This window comes from Chiloscyllium plagiosum, chromosome 22, assembly GCF_004010195.1.
Source record: "Chiloscyllium plagiosum isolate BGI_BamShark_2017 chromosome 22, ASM401019v2, whole genome shotgun sequence".
Classification (NCBI taxonomy): Eukaryota; Metazoa; Chordata; class Chondrichthyes; order Orectolobiformes; family Hemiscylliidae; genus Chiloscyllium; species Chiloscyllium plagiosum.
In genome coordinates, this window is record NC_057731.1 from 17,721,254 (window position 1) to 17,741,394 (window position 20,141).

A 20,141-nucleotide genomic window follows, 5' to 3' on the forward strand; every position below is an offset into this window, starting at 1 on the left:
TACTCTTCTAAACTCCAGTGGATACAAGCATAACCCATCCAAATATTGAAAATGCTTATGCAAACCACTTTTGTTCTGACCTTTCCTCATCAGCCTACCTATTAATACCAAAGGCATTAATCTGGTAAACCTTCTCTAAACTGCTTCCAACTATTTACATTCTTCCTTCAAATGACATGGCCAATACTGTACACAGTACTCCAGATGTCATCTCACCTGTACCCTGTGTGCCTGAAGCACACAATGTCTGTACTTTTGAAATCAATTGTCTTGCAGTACATGATAGCTTTGCTAATTCCTGGATGTATGTTCCATAGAACTCTTTTGGTGATTTATGTACAAGAACACCAAAATCCCTCTTCATCTCAGAACTTGCCAATTTCTCCTCATTTACATAATGTTTCTTTTTATTCTTCCTGTTTTAATTGAAAATTTCAAATGTTTCACATTTACTCAATCTGCCAGATTTTTATCCATTCATTTAATCTGTCTGTCTTTTTGTAACCTCCTATATCCTCTTCATAACTTACTGTACTACCTATATTTGTGCCATCAGCAAAATTAACGACCACATCTTATATAAGTGACTTGGATGAAGGGATACAAGTTGTAAATAATTGAGGTCCGAAGACAAAATTGGTCTCAGAGTATCTCTCTCATTTCTTAAACTAAAGAGGATATTGTACAGGAAAGAACAACTGAGATGGTGGTAGAACTGAAATTTTTAAAATAAAACTACACAAGACAATGACGATAATAGAAAGTCAGCTGAGTTCATCAGACTTCATTAACTTTTTAAAGTACGAAAACATCACATGATGGCTCAATACAATACATCTTCAAGTCCTTTAATGCTAGAACTCTGATACCAGAAGTCTTTCGTTTGTGCGGCCATGTCCAGCTATGTAAGAAAGTGGGATTTTCCAGAGAATCGTACAAAAGTTAACAAAAATCTTTGAACCACAAAACTGTTAATGCTTACTTGTGCAAGAAAGTTAACATCTTGCATCAAGCACCTTTTAGAAGAAATCCTAGACTATCAAGACATGCCTTCATTGATCACATACTATATGATGTACCACGTTTTTTGGAACATGCAACTTTGCTACTGCAGAGTGACTATAACAGAATGACACCAATCATACAGGGTTCATCATCATCAAACCCATTTCAAACTTGACACTGGAGCAAATGTTACTATATTATCTAAAAGTATTCCTTGCTTGAAGGAATGAAACTATAATCTTCTGATACAGTAGTGCATGGAGTGGGCAGCATACTATTCAAAATTAATGGAGTACTGTTTTATGACAACCATATTAAACTGGTGTACATCACTAAAAACAAATATTTCTCATTTTTGAGCAGTTACCTTGCTCTTGAAGTTCTATAGTAGGTTGATAAACCTTAATTAGCTCAAAAGTCAAGTGCCAGTGATCAGTACAACTCCTTTGAGCAGAAGGAAGGCGTCACAGGTTTTAAAGTATGTTTACTGAACTGGAGAAATATACACCAATCCAGGTTAATTATGTGACAACTCTCATGACTTAGGGTTTAGTGGATTTTGTGGATTTGACAGTTCTTGAAAAATTGCAAAAGTATCTTCAAAATCATCAAGCATCCCTGACACCACAACCACAAGGTAGATGCCTATTGAAACAGGCAATTCCGCTGAATAGAAGGGATGGTACCAAAACAGCAGCCAGCTTTACTGTCGATGAACCTGCTAAAATGACAGTTATCCAAAAGCATACATTGTGGGAATAGAATGATCACTCGAGTCAAAGCACACAGGTGGCCATTCAGCCCATTATGTCTGCATGGGCTCTTCCATGAGAATCACGACTTACTACCATTACGATTTGCAAACCTGTTCAAATAGGAACAGGTTTTGACTATCTATTTTGAAATTTTCTACTAAATCTTTTCTTTGAGGAAAGCAGTCTCAACCTCTCCAAAGTATCCTTCCCAGAACCATTCTTGGAAATCTCTACTTACATTACAACAAAAGGAAATGATTACTTCTTTCGGAAATACACCTATCTTTTCTGACATAATTTGAGGAAGTTACAGATCCTCCAAGAAAAATAACGATTTGACAACAACATCGATGTTGGAGAACAAGTCCTCTGCACAGGGCATTCAGGAAGTCAAAGATCCGACGTGGTTCCAGTACAGCAACAGACTGCAGTTGAATATTTGCCCTCAAACAGAATAACCAGGTCCTCAGTCATTTATAGCATTACAGGGTTGGGGTGTGATCAGAAAAACCATAGGTTATGGATACTTTAATTATCTAACATAATTTTATAACGGATTTGTTAACAAAAAGTGTTTTGGGAGTAATGTTATATCATGTGGCTAAGTCTTTTGGGTGTTAACAGACATCGTGAGCTAAGCTCCACCTATTAGGATATATAGTACTATTCCTAGAAGGAGCTAAACATTGTCAAAAATCAAACAAGACCAGGTTATAGTCCAACAGGTTTATTTGCAATTGTAAGCTTTCAGAGCTCAGCTCTTTCCTCAGGTGTGTTATGACAGAGGGGTATAAAACACAGTATTTATCAGCAAAAAATTAACAACTTTAAAACTAGTTGCCCTTGTTGAATGTGTTATCCAGTTAGGAGGTAGACTGCTGATTAAAATGCAAAATCCAGATTCCTTTCAAGTCTTTGTCCCTCGATAGTTAAAGGTTATATCAATGTACAGAGGTGACATCTCAGGTTAGACAATGCACTTTTGGTGTGAGGGGGGAATTATTTCATTGAAGATTATTTGCAGTCAAAAAATAAACCTGACCTCAGCTTAGAACATGGACAGATTCGAAATGGGACCTCACAGCAAAAGTGCATTGTCGAACCAGAGATGGCACCTCTTGTACACTGATTAAATCTTTAATTATCGGGGGTCAAAAACTTGAAAGGAATCTGGATTTTGCACTTTAAGCAGCAATCTATCTCCTGACTGGATAAAAGATTCAACAAAGGCAGCTAGTTTTAAAGTTATTAACTTTTTGCTTATAAGTACTGTCTTATACCTCTCTACCATGCCATGCCTGAGGAAGGCGCTGAGCCCCAAAAGCTTGCAATTTCAAATAAACCTGCTGGACTATAACCTGGTGTTGTTTGATTTTTAACCTTGTTCACCCCAGTCCAACTCCAGCATCTCCACATCAGGGCTAAATACTGCATGCATATTTGTTAAAAATGTTCAGCTTAGATGTTCAAATGGTAAGTGCATCAAGTTAATAGTAATCTGTATTCAAAGTTTGTGAGAAGATTTGTAGCTCGGATGCTCGTTGTTGTGGTTCTGTTCGCCGAGCTGGGAATTTGTGTCGCAGACGTTTCGTCCCTTGTCTAGGTGACATCCTCAGTGCTTGGGAGCCTCCTGTGAAGCGCTTCTGTGATCTTTCCTCCGGCATTTATAGTGGTTTGTCTCTGCCACTTCCGGTTGTCAGTTCCAGCTGTCCGCTGCAGTGGTCGCTATATTGGGTCCAGGTCGATGTGCTTATTGAGTGAATCTGTGGATGAGTGCCATGCCTCTAGGAATTCCCTGGCTGTTCTCGGTTTGGCTTGTCCTATAATAGTAGCGTTGTCCCAGTCGAACTTATGTCGGTTGTTATCCGCGTGTGTGGCTACTAAGGATAGCTGGTCGTGTTGTTTCGTGGCTAGTTGGTGTTCATGGATACGGATTGTTAGCTGTCTTCCTGTTTGTCCTATGTAGTGTTTTGTGCAGTCCTTGCATGGGATTTTGTACACTACGTTGGTTTTGCTCATGCTGGGTATCGGGTCCTTTGTCCTGGTGAGTTGTTGTCTGAGAGTGGCTGTTGGTTTGTGTGCTGTTATGAGTCCTAGTGGTCGTAGTAGTCTGGCTGTCAGTTCAGAAATGTTCTTGATGTATGGTAAAGTGGCTAGTCCTTTGGGTTGTGGTATGTTCTCATCCCGTTGTCTTACCCTTAGGCATCTGTTGATGAAATTGCAGGGGTATCCGTTTTTGGCGAGTACATTGTAGAGGTGTTCTTCTTCCTTTTTTTGCAGTCCTGGTGTGCTGCAGTGTGTTGTGGCACTTTTGAACAGTGTCTTGATGCAACTTCTTTTGTGTGTTGAGGTGGTTGCTTTCGTAGTTCAGGACTTGGTCTGTGTGTGTAGCTTTCCTGTATACTTTTGTGGTGAATTCTTCGTTCGGTGTTCTCTGTATCATCACGTCTAGGAATGGGAGCTGGTTGTCCTTTTCTTCCTCTCCAGTGAATCGGATTCCTGTAAGTGTGGCATTGATGATCCAGTGTGTGTTTTCTATTTCTGTGTTTCTGCAGCGGACAGCTGGAACTAACAACTGGAAGCGGCAGAGACAAACCACTATAAATGTCAGAGAAAACATCACAGAAGCACTTCACAGGAGGCTCCCAAGCTCTGAGGATGTCACCTAGACAGGGGATGAAATATCTGCAACACAAATTCCCAGCTCGGCGAACAGAACCACAACAATAATGTGTATTTACTCTTCAGTGTAGCCTGATCACTTATAAGAGACTATCTAGTAACTTGGTACTTAATAGCTAATGACACAGCACCCATGTAATATGGTATTCTCTTTATCAAGACTGAGCCACTCTTCTGCTGAGCACTTTGTGTGGGCATGCTTCTTCACTCGATATCAGTGATTTAGACTAACAGCAATACAAGGATTGGTGGCAGTGAATCAAGGAGAAAGCGAGGACTGCAGATGCTGGAGAACAGAGTTGAAAAGTGTTGTTCTGGAAAAGCACAGCAGATCATGCAGCATCCGATGTGCAGGATATTTGATGTTTCTGCATAAGCCCTTCATCAGGAATGTTGGGGAGAGGGGCAATGGGGCTGAGAAATAAATAGGAGGGTCAGGGTGAGGGTTGGGTGAGGTAGCTGGGAAGGCAATAGGTAGATGCAGGTCAGAGTGGAGAGTACAGCGGGTAGGTGGGAAGGAAGATGGATGGTAGGACAGTTCAAGAGGGCAGTGCCGAGATGGAAAGTTGGATCTGGGATGAGGTGGAGGGAGGGGAGATGAGAAAACTGGTGAAATCCACATTGATCCTGTATGGCTGGAGGATCACAAGGCAGAAGATGGGGTGTTCTTCCTCCAGGCGTCAGGTTGCTACGATGTGGCAGAGAAGGCAGCCCAGGATTTACAAGTCCTTGGTGGAGTGGGAGGGGAAGTTAAAGTGGTCAGCCTTGGGCAAGGGGTTGTTGGATGCATGTCTCAGAGATGTTCTCGGACATGTTCTGCAAGTTGATGTCCTCTCTCCCCAAAGTAGAGGAAACCACATCAAGAGCAACAGACATAGTAGAGGTGCTTGAATGTGCAGGAAACTCTCTGCTAGATTTAGAACGATCCTTTGGGACCTTGGACGGAGGTGAGGGAGGAGGTGTGTGCTCAGGTTTTGCACTTCTTTAGTTGGTGGGGAAGGTGAAGGGAGTGGAGGGTGAATTGATGGGGGGTGTGGACCTAATGAGGGAGTCGCTGTACCTCTCAATGTGGTCTCTTCCACATTGGGGTGACAGGACGCCAACTCGCAGAAGATTTCAGGGAAAATCTCTGGGACACATGCACAAAAGCAGCCCATCGCCTATGGCCAACCACTTCAACTCCCCCTCCCATTCCACCAAGTCCTGGGTCTTCTCCACTGCCACATCCAAGCCACCTGACGACTGGTTGAAGAATATCTCATCTTCCGCCTTGTGACCATCCAAAATAATGGCATAAATGTCACCAATTTCCTCATCCTCCTTTGAATGTCTGAGAAACGGCATCAGTAATTCATTGACAATGAAGTGCTGTGTGATAACCTGTAGATGTGTTTGGGACTACATAGCTCATGGTAAATTTTATCTAACCATGGGATAATGTGGCCTTTATTTTAGCTTCCAATTTGATTGCTCAGGTTGAATTGATCTATAATTATACCCGATTGTTCCTTCTGGGCTTCCTGATGGTTGATAATGAAAATGAAGTCTCTCTCTTCAGGCATTGTCCCTCTTTCCTTTAAATTTGCTGCTATCATTCATCTTTCCAAAACCCTTGACCTCATTATCTTTGCACCCTACTGTCCTCCTACCTCCGGTGTCCCTTTCCTCTCCAATACCTTCAAACGTGTTGCTGTTTCCCAAATCTGCTTCATAATTTCTGGAGTTCTATGACTGAATCCTAATTAGGTTACAGCCACAATATCAAGATCGCTCTTATCAAGGTTATAAAGATTATACATGATTGCGACAAAGATAACTCTCCACATCCTTCATCCTTCTTATCTGTCACCAACATGGTTGACCACACTAACCTGCTGGCTGCGAATGCTCTCACATTGTTTATTTTTATCCATCCAAGTGTAGTAAGGGAATCACAATATGGTTTGGTTTCCTGCTCATGCACCACTTATATCTGGTTTCCCTATGGGTCTGTTGGCCCACTCCTAATAACATGTTGCCCATAGTGTCACACAGTGTTTTCATGTGTATATCTGCAATATCCAGTTTCATACCACCACCTGTCTCAACTCCTCCACAATTGTTAACCTAACAGACCAATTCAGAGTTGTGATTTGGTGATTCTTACTTGCATTCATCTATATACATATATATGCACACATACTATTGATTAATTTTTCCCAAAATGTCTCTCAAATCCCTGGAGTGGTGATGCAGTTTTTTGGGACGTGGGTTTGGACAGAAAGCTATTATGAATTGGAGACAATTATATCCTGCATCAATAATCCACTCCATTGTTGAAGACTTATCAGGTTTAATTCATTACTGACTTTGGTAGAGGCCGGGTGGAGGATCTGCACACTACCCTCATAGCATTGTAAAACAGAATCAGAAATGGCTGGTGAAACTCAACAGGTCTGGCACTATCTGCCAGATTGATGTGGTTCTGATGAACAGTCACCAACTCGAAATGTTAACTCTGCTTTCTTCCCACAGACGCTGCCAGACCTGCTGAGTTTCGCGTAATTCTGGTTTCAGTTCAGATCTCCAGCATCTACAGTTCTTTGTTTTATAATAAAACATATTCTATCTACAGAGGGCACTTTTTAAGAAATGGAAAATGGGAAGCAAATTAATTGATCTTGAAAGTTGTTTACTTTCGATTACACCCAATTTAGTTTCTGGAGGTTTTAAATTCTTTGTTTAGCGCAAATGGAAATTAGAAAAATTTAACTTATTTTCCATCTTCCTCATTGGCTTCACACTTTCAGATTCACTTGTTTTGCAGAAGTATAAATCTCTATTCGCAATGAACAGAGAAAACAATATTTTCTAAGATAGATTGAATATATTTTCCATTGCTATTATTGATCATTAGTTTTAAGCTAGCTAGGTATCAATTTAATCAGGTAACCATGAATGCATAAAACTGAATCTCTGGTGCACTGAAGTTTTGGCCACACTGCTCAGCATCAAAGGAGTTGAGGGATTTCTGGGTTATACTGACCAGAATGTGGTCCGTTATCCACCTGGCAACATTTGACGGCTCAGGACACACAGGTAATATTGGAGAGAGAAGTACATGACCATCTAGGGGCAGAGGAAGATGAAAGATCTCAGCTCCACAGCATTGCTACTCTTCATTGGAAATCATAACTCTTCATGATCATTTATCTTGCTCTAACTCTCTGGTAAGAGAGCAGCCGAAACCACAGAACAGTGATAACTACTTTGGGTTCTAGCCAGCTTTTCTGGGTTCTACAAGTACTCTGTCAGAGTCAGATTAGGACAGAGTGACAAACCCTGCATAAGTTCTTCAGTGTTGCACATCTTTTGTGTATATAGTGACAGCAACTCAGAAGAATGGCTTTGAAGCAAGAGCCTATTCCAGGTAATACAAAGCAATCAGAATACAAAAACAGGGGAAGAGAGCATAATATGGGGAATAGGTACTTCTAAAAAATTAATTGGCATTGGAATGCAAAATGTATGTAGCATATTAAAATACACTGGATATAAAGTTAAGAATATCAGTGAGTGGATGAACCTCTAGAAATGGAAGATTGCAAAGATGATCAATAATATTACATAGAAACATGAACATAGAAGATAGAAGACAGAGTAGGCCTTTCAGCCCCTGCTCCACCATTCATTATGATCATGGCTGATCATTGAGCTCAATACCCTAATTCCGCCAGCTCCCCATCTTTCCTGATTCCTTTAGCTACAAGAGCTATATCTACCTTCAAGCCATATCATCAAAACATCCAATGTTTTGGCCTCAACCACTTTTGTGGAAGTGGATTTTACAGGCTCACGACTTCTGGTTGCAGACAGATCTCCTTATCTCTATCTTAAAAGGTTTACCTCTTACCCCGAAACTATGACCCTTGGTTCTAGACCACCCCACAAATCATTAATATCCTTCTTGCATCCAAATTGTCTAGTCCTATTGGAATTCTAAAGGTTTCTATGAGATCTCCCTCTCATTCTTCTAAACTCTCATGAGGACAATCCCAAATGACTCAATCTGTCCTCATACATCAATTTGGTAAAACTTTGTTGTTCGTTCTCCATAGTAAGAACAGCTTTCCTCTATAAGGAGGCCAAAACTTCACGTAATATTCCAGGTGTAGCTTCACCAAGGTCCTGTATAATTGTAGCAAGATATCCTTGTTCCTCACCTCAAATACTTTTGATATGAAGGCCAATGTACAGTTTGAAATGAAAGATTAGATTAAATTCCCTACAGTGTGGAAACAGACCCTTCGGCCCATCAAGTCCACACTGACCCTTCAAAGAGTGACCCACCTAGACCCATTTCCCTCTGACTAATGCACCTAACACTATGGGCAATTTAGCATGGCCAATCCACCTAACCTGCACATCTCTGGACTGTGGGAGGAAACCCACACAGACACCGGGAGAATGTGCAAATCCACACAGACCATTGCCCAAGGCTGGAATCGAACCCGGATCCCTGGCGCTGTGAGGCAACAGTGCCAACCACTGAGCCACCGTACCACAGACGTAGATGAGGATACACCTCAGATCTTGCCGACAATATTTAAAGAATTATGCATCATGCCACTGCTTTCCTAACTAACTGTTCTTCCGACTTCCATACCCCATTAGAGTTTAGTGTATTCTAAAATCTGCTGACTGCACCCTAAACTGCATCAGATCTTTCTTCTCCCATTGGTCCTGTCCTCATTTACCTACATTGGCTCCTGATCTGCCCAATCCTTCAAAGTTCCAATTCTCATCTTTGTATTAAAATTCCTTCTGCCTTCAACCCTTTCTATCCTTGCCACCACACAACCCTCTCTGAAAACTGTTCCATCAACTCTGGTCTCTTGTGCATTTCCTCTCATTTTGCTCCATTATTGATGGCTGCAACCCCAATTATCTAAGCCTTGCAATGCTCTTTCTTCTCTCCCTCTCAACTTCTCCACCTCTCTTAATTCTTTGAAGACCTTGAATAAAGCTATTCACGGAAGCACTTGGGAAATTTGCTGATTCAACCTGTCTGCTCCTGGTTCAAATCACATACTGTAGATCAAATCACAAAAATCAACATTTGTTAATTCTACAGAGTAGCAAAGTGTACAAAAGAAAATAAATAACTAAACTTTGTACAAACATTGGGTAAGCACAGCTGAATGGTTTTGTTTGCTTCTGTGTAAAATAGCATTAAAGATATAGATGATTAGCTAGAGATATGAGAGACTTAAGATAGGAGGAGAGACTTGAGATATTTTGGCCATTTTTTAATGGAGGAAGGAAGACAAAGGAGATTTAATAGTGCGGTAAAGAGTTATTAAGTTTTAATACTAAGTATGAATAGACTATTTTATCTGCATGGGGACTGAATCCAGCAGATCAAATTAACTAGCCCACCAATTTCATTGCAACAGTTGTTATCAGAGTAGAGATGACTGAAGTTTCTTAAATTATGGAGGATTTTAAGACGATAAAAATGGATATATGCATGGTGCAGAACTTTCACAAGTAAGTTAATTGATCAGTTACAATGAAATCTAACAACTTTGCCATCAGCAACTTACATCATAATTTTCTGGGATTCTCATTAGCAAAATAACTTGGACACAGCCATGGGGCAGGCAGACCAACATGCAGGCTAGTAGTGGAAAATTGCTAGCCTGTGTGCTTTCAGTCCCACCTCTGTTGCTGAAATTTGGCGCATGATTTTGAATCTTGTTGGACCTAAAATTTTAGACGTCAAAGGAATAACTGTCATGAAATCCGTCTCCTAAATATGAGATGCAGTTTAATTAGGATTAGAGGTTTTTCAACTTTTACTTTTTGTATCTCAGCATTGAATACACTTCCCTGGATGACAAGAAGGTGACGAAACATTTTTGTGACAAAGGCGCCTGTTGTAATGCTTAAACCTCAAATCTGAATATTTGCTACCTTTTAAGTAAATAAATCATTTAATTATTTCAGGTACAGGTCTGGAATTAAAAAAAAACAAAATAGGTGGGTATTTGAAATGTCAAATGAATTAAATCAACTTTTTTTTGAAAAGCTAGTGTTTAATTTTTTTTTAGAACATCTTTCTATTCAGGTAACTGCTGGAAAAATTGTTTTGAATTTTGAGCAGAATCAGCATTTTCTATTCACCAAGTGTATTAATCTCAAATGACTGATGTTCATCCCTTATTCCTCTCCTTCCCACAAATTCTTACTGTTTGTAAGTATAAAGTTACATCTAGCTGTGTCTTGCAGTTGCAATACATTTAGCCACAAATCTAAGGATCATAAGGCTGAATCAAATTTAATGAGAGTCATGGCCATATTTATTAGGATTTCCTGCAGATTCTGGCATCAATGTTGCAGATCTTACATGTAACATGCAGTCCAATACGTAAACTGGTATTTACATAATGCAGTAAAATATCCCTTGGCATTTCACAGAATTTCACACCAAATGGCATGAGGAGATATTATGCCAAATGACCAAAAGCTTAATCGTAAAGAGGTAGATTTTAAGAAGTACTTTTAAGGAAGGACAGAGCAGTGCAGCACTCGAAATGACCGATATTGGTCCAAACTAGAGTTCCATTTATAGAGTGCCCTAAAAGTTCAGCCCTGTATTTGTCATTTCCACGTTTTACTGATTGTTCCTTCTGGAGAGAAATCCAGAGCTTAGGGCGTTAGCAGTGGAAGGGATGTTGGAGTGATTTTAAAATGCAGATTGACAAGAGCCAGAATTGAGAAGAGCGGATATTTTGAGTGTTTTACGTCTGGAGAAAATTACAAAGGTATATCTGATTTAAAGGACCAATGGATCATTTTGACTTTGAATAACAGTAGATATCAATTCATCTGCTATTATACATTACTCACAACTTAAATCTTTCTTGGTTTCAATGCTGCTAGATTTCAGCACACTTAAGTAATGTATCAACTTATACCTTTGTGTTTGCTGAAATATCCAAGATTTATATGTATCATACATCATATACAACAAACAGTATCAACCATTAAATATTTTATCCATCTAAAAGTTGAAGAACAGTTAATTTCTACATCATTTCACTATGTCTCATGCAGTTTTTCAAATTAATAACAATTTACAATGATTCTCATCACCTCTTTATGAACTTCAAGCAAACCAGAAGAACAAAACTTCTTTGAGTAATGCACACTCCCATTAATTCACAAATAAAATGAACAGCTCTTAATGGCTTAAATTGTTAGTGAAAATCTTCCTTCTTGTCATTCTAACTCAATTTGTCAATAAAATTATTGCCTAGTCCTAGAATCTCCAATTGCATACACTTCAACCTTTGTGACTCAACTCTTATCAAGAACCTGAACACTCACCTTATTCGCTGATTGTGCGCAAGTTTACTTAATTTTTCCATCTTCTCTACTCAGGAAAGCATAACTAGTGTTTGTCAATTATCTTCGTCTGTGTATCAAAAGGTGGCTGTTATCAGAAGGTCAGTCAAAAAGGAGAAGCACAAAATATGTACTGTATCAGATGTCTTTCAGTTTGCGTGGGTGAAAAGTGACATCCCGCAAGCACTAACAGATCGTAAATGCTCTTAACATTGATTCTACATCACCTTCCGTTCCTGTACTGTATGATTATGAACTCTATGCTTGAAGGAATTTACCAGTACAGACTGTCTCAAATCATTGAGCTCAAATCAGGCCTTGTTTACTGATACATTTGGTTAAAACAGCCAATAATCTTTATCACAGATATTAAAAGAAGATTTGGATTTGGTTTCAGAGAGTGATGGTAATGTTTCATTGCTTTTAACTTTGAATTTTCTCTAGTTTATATTCTTATCACCAAGATACAATGTGGTTTGCTCCCTAGAACTTCAGTTAAGGCAAACATGGAGTACATGTCCTTTGGTATATTATAAAACCAAAATTCCATCTCTATCACTGGATTCTCCTTGAAGAATCACAATAATATGGAAATCAATTGGCATCGTTGGTTTGGACATTTAAATGTTGACTCTTACTACTCTGTTATAATTCACACAGTATTTTTTAAAATGCTTACTGGTGTTAGTTTTAGAAATAAGTATCACTGGTCATCATTAGCATGAAGTAATAAGCTTAACATTTTTGAGTAAAAGTAATTTTATTGTTTTTCCAACTGATCTTCAGTATGTTTTCACAGAGTGAGTTTTTAAATCATTTATAAGTTGTACTTGCTGAGATACAGTCATGAATTAATCAAGCAGCAAGATGTGTATTCTGGAGAATGACTTTTGTGTCTAATATCAGGAATTCCTAGATAAGGTAGCATACATTTAGGTGCAAAACAGATCACCTATCAAGCTGTCCAAATAATTTGCTATAAATGTAATTTCAGAAGAGCAGCTCCTGTTGATGGGACCACATTTCATAGCAGTCATCCTTGTAATTTTTGTGTGACACCGTCAATTTGGTGATAGCTGTGCACTAGAGTTGGTCATTACTGAACTTTCACATCCAATCATTACAAACTTTCTTGCAATCATCCTTTGCTGGATTGAAATATAAATTTCAGAGGCAGATAAAGAGGCAAGTATATGAAATCATTGCAAGGTTTAGCTTCCAACATCTGTAAGCCTATTTTGAATAATTCACATAATACAATAAATATAGACAATATAATGTGAATATCGGTGCAATAAGATGATCATCTCTGTTACCGTGATTGAAAGATAGCTCAGAGATATGAAGTTGCAAATGGTTTATGTATAGATGCACTTCAGGAGAAATTGCCAGCTGTGACAATCTACGTATACATCAGATACAAAAACCTAAACTAATACTTTAAGAACACAAGCATACCCAAGAACCACAAGAAAATTTCTCAAGTGGCATAATACTATTTTGTCCAATTTCTGGCAAACATTTCATTCTGAGTATTATCATCATTGCTCGCTGGAGATTTTCTACTGAAAAATAAATCCTACAATGACTTTAATTTTGGAGCTATACAAACCTTTTAAACTGAGAATATAAACATTAGTTGAATGAGCACGCAGGTGTGTTTAAACTCAAGAACTCTGTCAAAAAAACTCCCTCCATACAGCTTCTATCACGGAAAGAAACACTTCTGCTTTCTGGTTTTAGATCAACCACTAAATTCACAACATAAGTGAAAAAACATTTCACATACATCATGTTTGGTCAAAACTTAGTCATGCCCAAGCAGCAACAGATACAGATGTAAAACGTAGATATAACTAAATGAATGGTTTTAGTTACAGGAGCACCTTCTGCCATACTTTAACTAGGTTTGAATTACAAATAGTGAAGCATTTCTGGATTAGAATACTTTCCAGATGGAATTTTCTTAACGTTTACAAATGACTGGAATGAATGAAGGAAGAGCCAAACATCCAAGTGTGTTGACAACACAAAATTACATAGTATTGTAAATAGTGGAGGCAGAAAATTACAATGGGAAATCAATGGATTAAATGAGTACCAATGAAGAAAAGAATAGGAACACAAACCAACAAACAGATTAAACTCCACATTTGGATTAAAAACCAGGCCTGCTAACATGTCTCCGTGAATCAACAACAAACATTTACTTTTCTCTCCTCTACAACTACTGCTAAACAAGTGTGTATATTTCCCAGACACTGCTTAGGAAAGCTGATGATCATTCGCTCTTTGGTCTACATATTCCTCTGATATGGGTTTGGGCTGGATTTTGGCTCTGAGTCCACCATTACATTTTCCCCGAGTGAGTTATCGAAGGTCAGCCACGAACCTTTCTTGCCACTGCTGCCTAGGGGAATACAGCATGACACTGATGGGACATCTGCTGTATCAGTAAGAAGAGGAGCCAGGATTAAGAGGAGACAGAATTATCCTGAAGATGTGAAGCCAAATTAAATCTTGGAATAAGATGGGACCTAGTGTTTGGAGGCCGTGGGGGAGTGAAGGGTGTCCAGCATCCAAGAGCCTTCAGCAGGTGTAAATTGGTCATAAATAATGGAGTGACGTTGGACCTCTGTTTAAGTGTAGATTTGCATAGTATCTATTATCAGGATGTCTGTTATTTGGGATAAGACAACTGAGCACTTGAACAAATAACAGCTGATCAAAGAGAACTAGCATGAATTTATAATGGTTGTACAGGCTGAGGATTTGGAACGTACTGACAAATCGCAGGATTACATCTTGTAGGTGGCACACAGAGAGTATCTCCAGTATCATGCTGGAAAGAGTGACTGACTAAGGAAGCTAGCTGAATTTTTCAGCATGTTCTAGCATTGCAAGAAACGTTAATGGTTTTATTTATGTGAAAATTCAGCTGACAGCATTTGACAGATTCTGCATACAAGACTTCCAACAAAACAGAGTAGATGGAACTTTCTTAATGTTTACAAATGACTGGGATGAATGAAGGAAGAGCCAAACATCCAAGTGTGTTGACAACACAAAATTACATAGTACTGTAAATAGTGGAAGCAGAAAATTACAATGGGAAATCAATGGATTAAATGAGTGGGAAAAATTATGCATGATGAAGGTAAATGCAGGGAAGTATGAGATCATTCTCTGTGCACCCGAGAGTTATAGAACAGAGTACTGTGGATAAACAGAGAGATTTAGGGACCCACCAGAAGCTAGTGAATAAGTAGAAAGGGTGGTGTTTAATTCTGTTGACAACTCTCTCACCAACTGTCTGTACAGCTTGCGACAGTAACACATCACCTCTATCCATGATAACCTGTTACACCATGTGTCAAGCAGTGGCAGCGGTTTCATGGTCTTCAAGGGGGCAAAAGTTCCAACTCTGAGAGCTGCCAATCAGAAGTTAGCATCTCTTTGTTGCTCAACTGTGCCAGAAGAATGGGTTTGAGCTGGTCTGTGTACTACAGCCCCCCCAATGGCAACAGACTCAGGTACAGTAAATGGTGACAGAGGCCATGGGGAGGCAGTAGCAGGGAAAGCAGGCAGCAAAGTCAGAGCGTAACTACCCATGGCTCCACCGTTCCCAATGCCAGGTCCCTCGATCAGGCAGAGACTGCCTTTGATTAAGAGACCTTTCTGTTTCCAGAAAAACATCGAGAAAACTCCAATTTTTTGTGCTCTCTGCATTGTGAATCCTGGCTAAATACTAGTGGTGGCAGGACGAAACCGTTATGAAAGTACTAGTTGCACATAAATTTCCTGCTGGGATGGACCTTCCTGCCACAGCTTTAATCAGAGCAATGGCTGAAGGTGACAGGATCTCCACTTGCCACCTGATTAACTAACCCAGTCACGAAACGTGCCATACGGGAGGACATTCAATTTTACCCCCAAAATAATTTTGAATGCCAGTAGAATGGTGGTTTTTATCTTCAAAGCACTGGAATCCAAAGTTGTGGGAGTTATCATACAGTTGTACCATTCTGTTTGATAGTATTGCACCCGAACAAAGATATATTAATCTTGAAGGAACTGTGCACAGATTGATCAAAATGATACCAGGCTTAAACAGATTAAATCTCCAAGTCTAATCACAGATGTAGCTGATTGAGAGGTGATTCAATTGAGGTGCTGAAGATGAATATCCTTGGTATGAGAATTCCTGATGAAGGGCTTTTGCCCGAAACGTCGATTTTACTGCTCCTCGGATGCTGTCTGAACTGCTGTGCTTTTCCAGCACCACTAATCTAGAATATGGTTTCCAGTATCTGCAGTCATTGTTTTTATCTATGAGATTTCAGAGCACGAGTGTGTAATTTTAAATGCCATACCAGAACAATCAAGGATGGTGTCAGCAAGTATTAGTCACAGAAAATCCCTCAACAAACTGCTGAGGATAGTCAACTGAAAATTTCATAACCTTAGCTTGATAATTCTTTGGTTAGTTTAGATATATTAAGGGTTATAGAATCAGTGAGTCGACGGAATTAAGATATAAATCAGCCATTAACTAAATAGGGGAACAGATCTGAATGACTACCTTTTGATTCCATGCTCCTACGATCTCCCTTCCTACTCTTATAGTGAAGTCCTCATTGACATCACTGCATTTCTGAGTCTTTGAATGAAAGACTAAGATATTGGTAGTCTATGATGTCAGGGCTACAGTAAAACATTCTCCCTGTTTAAGTGAAAAAAGTAACAACTTACAAGTGTTATGCCAATCCAAGAGTTAGTGTCTTCTTCCAATATAACACAAACATATAACTATCTATGTCTAGATCCCATGTTTTTACTTACAATGGGCTAATGAGTTGACTGGTTTTATAAGGTGCACATGTCAGTTGAGATTGAGACAATGGTACTTGCATTGAAGGTGATTCTGCGCTTTGACCATATTGAGGTTGGCAGTGTTCCACCAAGTTTCCTCTTCCCAGAGATGTTGACCAAAGGAATGTTCATTGCTGCAAAACCACAGCAGCTGCTACCTTCCACACTTTAAATCTAGGGACTATATTTCAAATCTGAGGTCCCAATCCTCTAGATGCTAAGTTCGCCTAACCTATCTCTATATCCATATCCAAAAACAGAAATGGCTGGAAAAGCTCAACAGGTCTGGCAGCAATTTCTGTTTTTGTTTCTGATTTACAGCATCCGCAGTTCTTTCAATTTTTATTCGAAATCCATATGGTTGTAACAGCTCCCACACATCATCTGTTTTCGCCCCCATCTCTGGTTTCCATCTTTATTCCAATCATTCTTAATTGTTGCTTTTCAACTGTCCTTTGGCCCAGTTTTCTTCGAGTCCCACCAAGGTGGGGGATCCCGATTCCACCATTCATTGCCTTATAGGGCTGTGTTCATATAGCCTAGGAACATTCAGCATGGAGCAGCACGATAGGTTATGGCTGTTCAAAATTATCTCTGATCTTTGCTTTGCACTCTGGTAGTGCAATCTCGCAGTTCAATATGTTCTAATTCAAAATTCAGTTACCCTAGTCTGCATCATCATTAATGCATTTAAACAGGTTTGAAAGTTAAATTGAAATTTCATAAAGTGAGATTCAATCACAAGTTTTATGCATTTTACATTTCAGACTTCCAAGCTTCACCTCTAAGTGAAATATTGGGACTAAAAGTGGTGTAAATAGCCGTGACTATTGGAAAAGAAATAATAGTTTCTTCTCTTTTTATGGCCTTATCTACTTGCACTGGCAGATTTAATGATCTGTGTAACATCTGAAGTACCTTTATTCCTTGATATGCACTGAAACCCATTTGCTCATCCTATCAGTTTCCAAGTTCCTCCCTTCCAGACTTACGTGAATATTGAAGTTTTACACAGTGCAACAAATATTCAAGAGACCTGCTTATTGGAATGGCTCTCCAGATTGATCCCAACAGGAAAGTCTTGTCTTCAGAATTCCTGTCCTTCTCTTGATAACCACTTTAGTAGCTGAACGCATTATATTGTGGCAATATCCTGCCAGTCTTGGTCTTGTCTCCCGAGACTGACTCAACACCTCACTGACTTCCCCAAATGCCTGTACAAAATGCAAGGTCTGTTGTAATTGGTCAAAGGCTATTTTAACATTTATAAAATGGAATGTATTTCTATTCAGGAAATTCCATGGATCCACATTGAAAAGCAGCAGTCCAATGATGGTTACCCTCTAAGCTTTGAGGGATTCATCACCTTAACAAAATGTTGTCTAACAGTTACCCTATAATAGATAAACTCCACATTTCTCCTCGAGGTGGTTTGATAACATGTAAAGTACAAATCTTCATGGCAGCTTGGCTAATGTTATAAATTCACCAGCTCAGAAGAGTCAATGTCATTGCATTCCTAATTCTAATTTTAGTCAGTAATGGCAGAACTGTTCAGTTCCTTACTCTGAGCTGTAAGCCATTTTTCACAAGGTGGCATAGTTCATCCAGGACTTCCTTAGTCATTGATGCTTATAAGGATACACCACCTCACTCAGTCCCACATAGAGTTAATAGTTCTTAGAACTCTTATGAGTAATTAAATGTTTGCAAGGGGGTGGGGGCGGGGGGAAGGGGGGCCTTGCCTCTGGCTAGGCAATTAGTGGTAATCTCACATTATGTTTCTCTGGGAGGCTCAATGCTATTCAAAGGTAGTTGGCCACTAACGTAGAGAGCATAAAAAGCCTTTAGGCTGAATTACACCCCAAGCAGGAGGGAGAATTTTGGCAGTCCCTTCCAAAACCCATAGCCTCTGCCACCCAGGAGAACAAAGGCAGCAGATACTGGGAACACCAATATTCGCAGATTCCCCACCAAACCATATACCATGCTGGCTTGGAGTTATATTGTTGCTCCTCACTGTCCTTTCTAGTTCAATCTCCTGGAACTCCCTCTCTAACAGCACCCAATGCATACCTAAATTACACAATTGCAGCAGCCCAAGAACCTAGCTCACCACCACCCTCAAGGGCAAGTAGGAATGTGCAGTTAAAGCTGATCTAGATAGCGACATGACATTCTATGAAAGTATTTTTAAAATCCCACCTCTAAGCTGCTGGCCAATTGAAACTGGCAGCTTGCTAGAATCAGCAGTGCAACCAGTGTTGGTGGCCACTGCTGGTATTGCACATCAGGCCTTCACCAGGAATTGACACTGCACCCTGGAACCTTCACAACAGGTGAAAGGAGATGAGCAGGATATCGACCACAAATTAAGAACACTTACAGGACTGAATAATGGCAATGAGCTGAAATGTCTCCTCCAGTCCCAGTAGGCCTATCCCTCAGCCCTCCCACTTCCCCATCATGAGATCTAACGGCACCTCCCAGTGTCCTACTGCTCCAGATGTTACATAATGAGATGTAAGCAAGTTATAATAATGTAACAGGTGATGTGACTCTAACATAATAGGAAAGAAAACATCAGACCAGAATGAGCATGTAAGGAGAGAGATCTTCAACACTACACTGGTGAGAGCTGCATTTAGTCACCTCTAATGTACAGAATGTTGTGAGGAAATCCATTTCCTGCATTCTGGGAATGTAATTTTCAGAGATCAGAGTCAGTTTCAGGGTACTACATTTGACTTCTTCAAAATGTTAGTAACATTTAATTCTATCCTATATTAGGGAAGAAGTTTACTGCAAGGTTTTCCGTGGGTCTCTCAGGACAGTTCTAGATTAACTAAAGAGGAGAGAGGTAGACTCTGTATTAGGACCAGTGCAATTAGCTGTGCTTCTGGGAAAGTTGCTGAACGAGACAGATTCTGTGCAGAGCTTTCAGTGGAGAATTTAAAGCAATAGAATGGCTGTGTTTTTTGAACTCTGGAAGCAGCTAAAGATTCTGATGTCCTAGGGAGCTCAAACTGCGAATGTCTCTGGCTTTGTGTTGGATTGGGGGAGGTAGGGGGATATTGGGCATGGTTTTTGATAGATGCATGGGGATGTGACTTATTCCATTTGCTATGTGATGTGCACTGGGGAGTGTTCAATCATTTTATTACCCATGTTTATCACATTCATTATGGGTGTCAGGAATAAGTTGTACATCCATAGAAGATTGTATTATTATTTTAACAATTATAATAAAGTTTATTTATTTTCCTAAAACTGTGGAGTCTTATGGCTTTATTCTCTTAGTAGGTGCCCTGGATCTTACACTTTGCTTAAAAATAAAAGTTACTGAACCCGAGCCAGATCATAAACCAAATTTGGCAGTAAGGTCTGGGATTCTAACAATGTAAATAAAGGAGCGTTTCAGTATAGAGCCTTACTTGG

At 39.6% G+C, this 20,141-nt stretch overlaps 1 protein-coding gene across 9 annotated transcripts in view; it reads right to left on the bottom strand.

The window, feature by feature from the left end:
* The window catches only part of blnk (B cell linker), a 199,241-nt gene that overhangs the window by 82,193 nt on the left and 96,907 nt on the right, over positions 1–20,141 (bottom strand). For 2 of the 9 annotated variants that reach the window (XM_043712519.1, XM_043712522.1), the window contains exon 1: positions 11,814–12,041. The exons of the other annotated variants lie outside the window; for them this stretch is intronic. In XM_043712519.1, coding sequence (XP_043568454.1) covers positions 11,814–11,854 — 41 coding nt within the window. In that variant the 5' untranslated portion in view covers positions 11,855–12,041. Of the gene's footprint in view, positions 1–11,813; positions 12,042–20,141 lie in introns of those variants that run through there. 9 annotated transcript variants of the gene reach the window in all.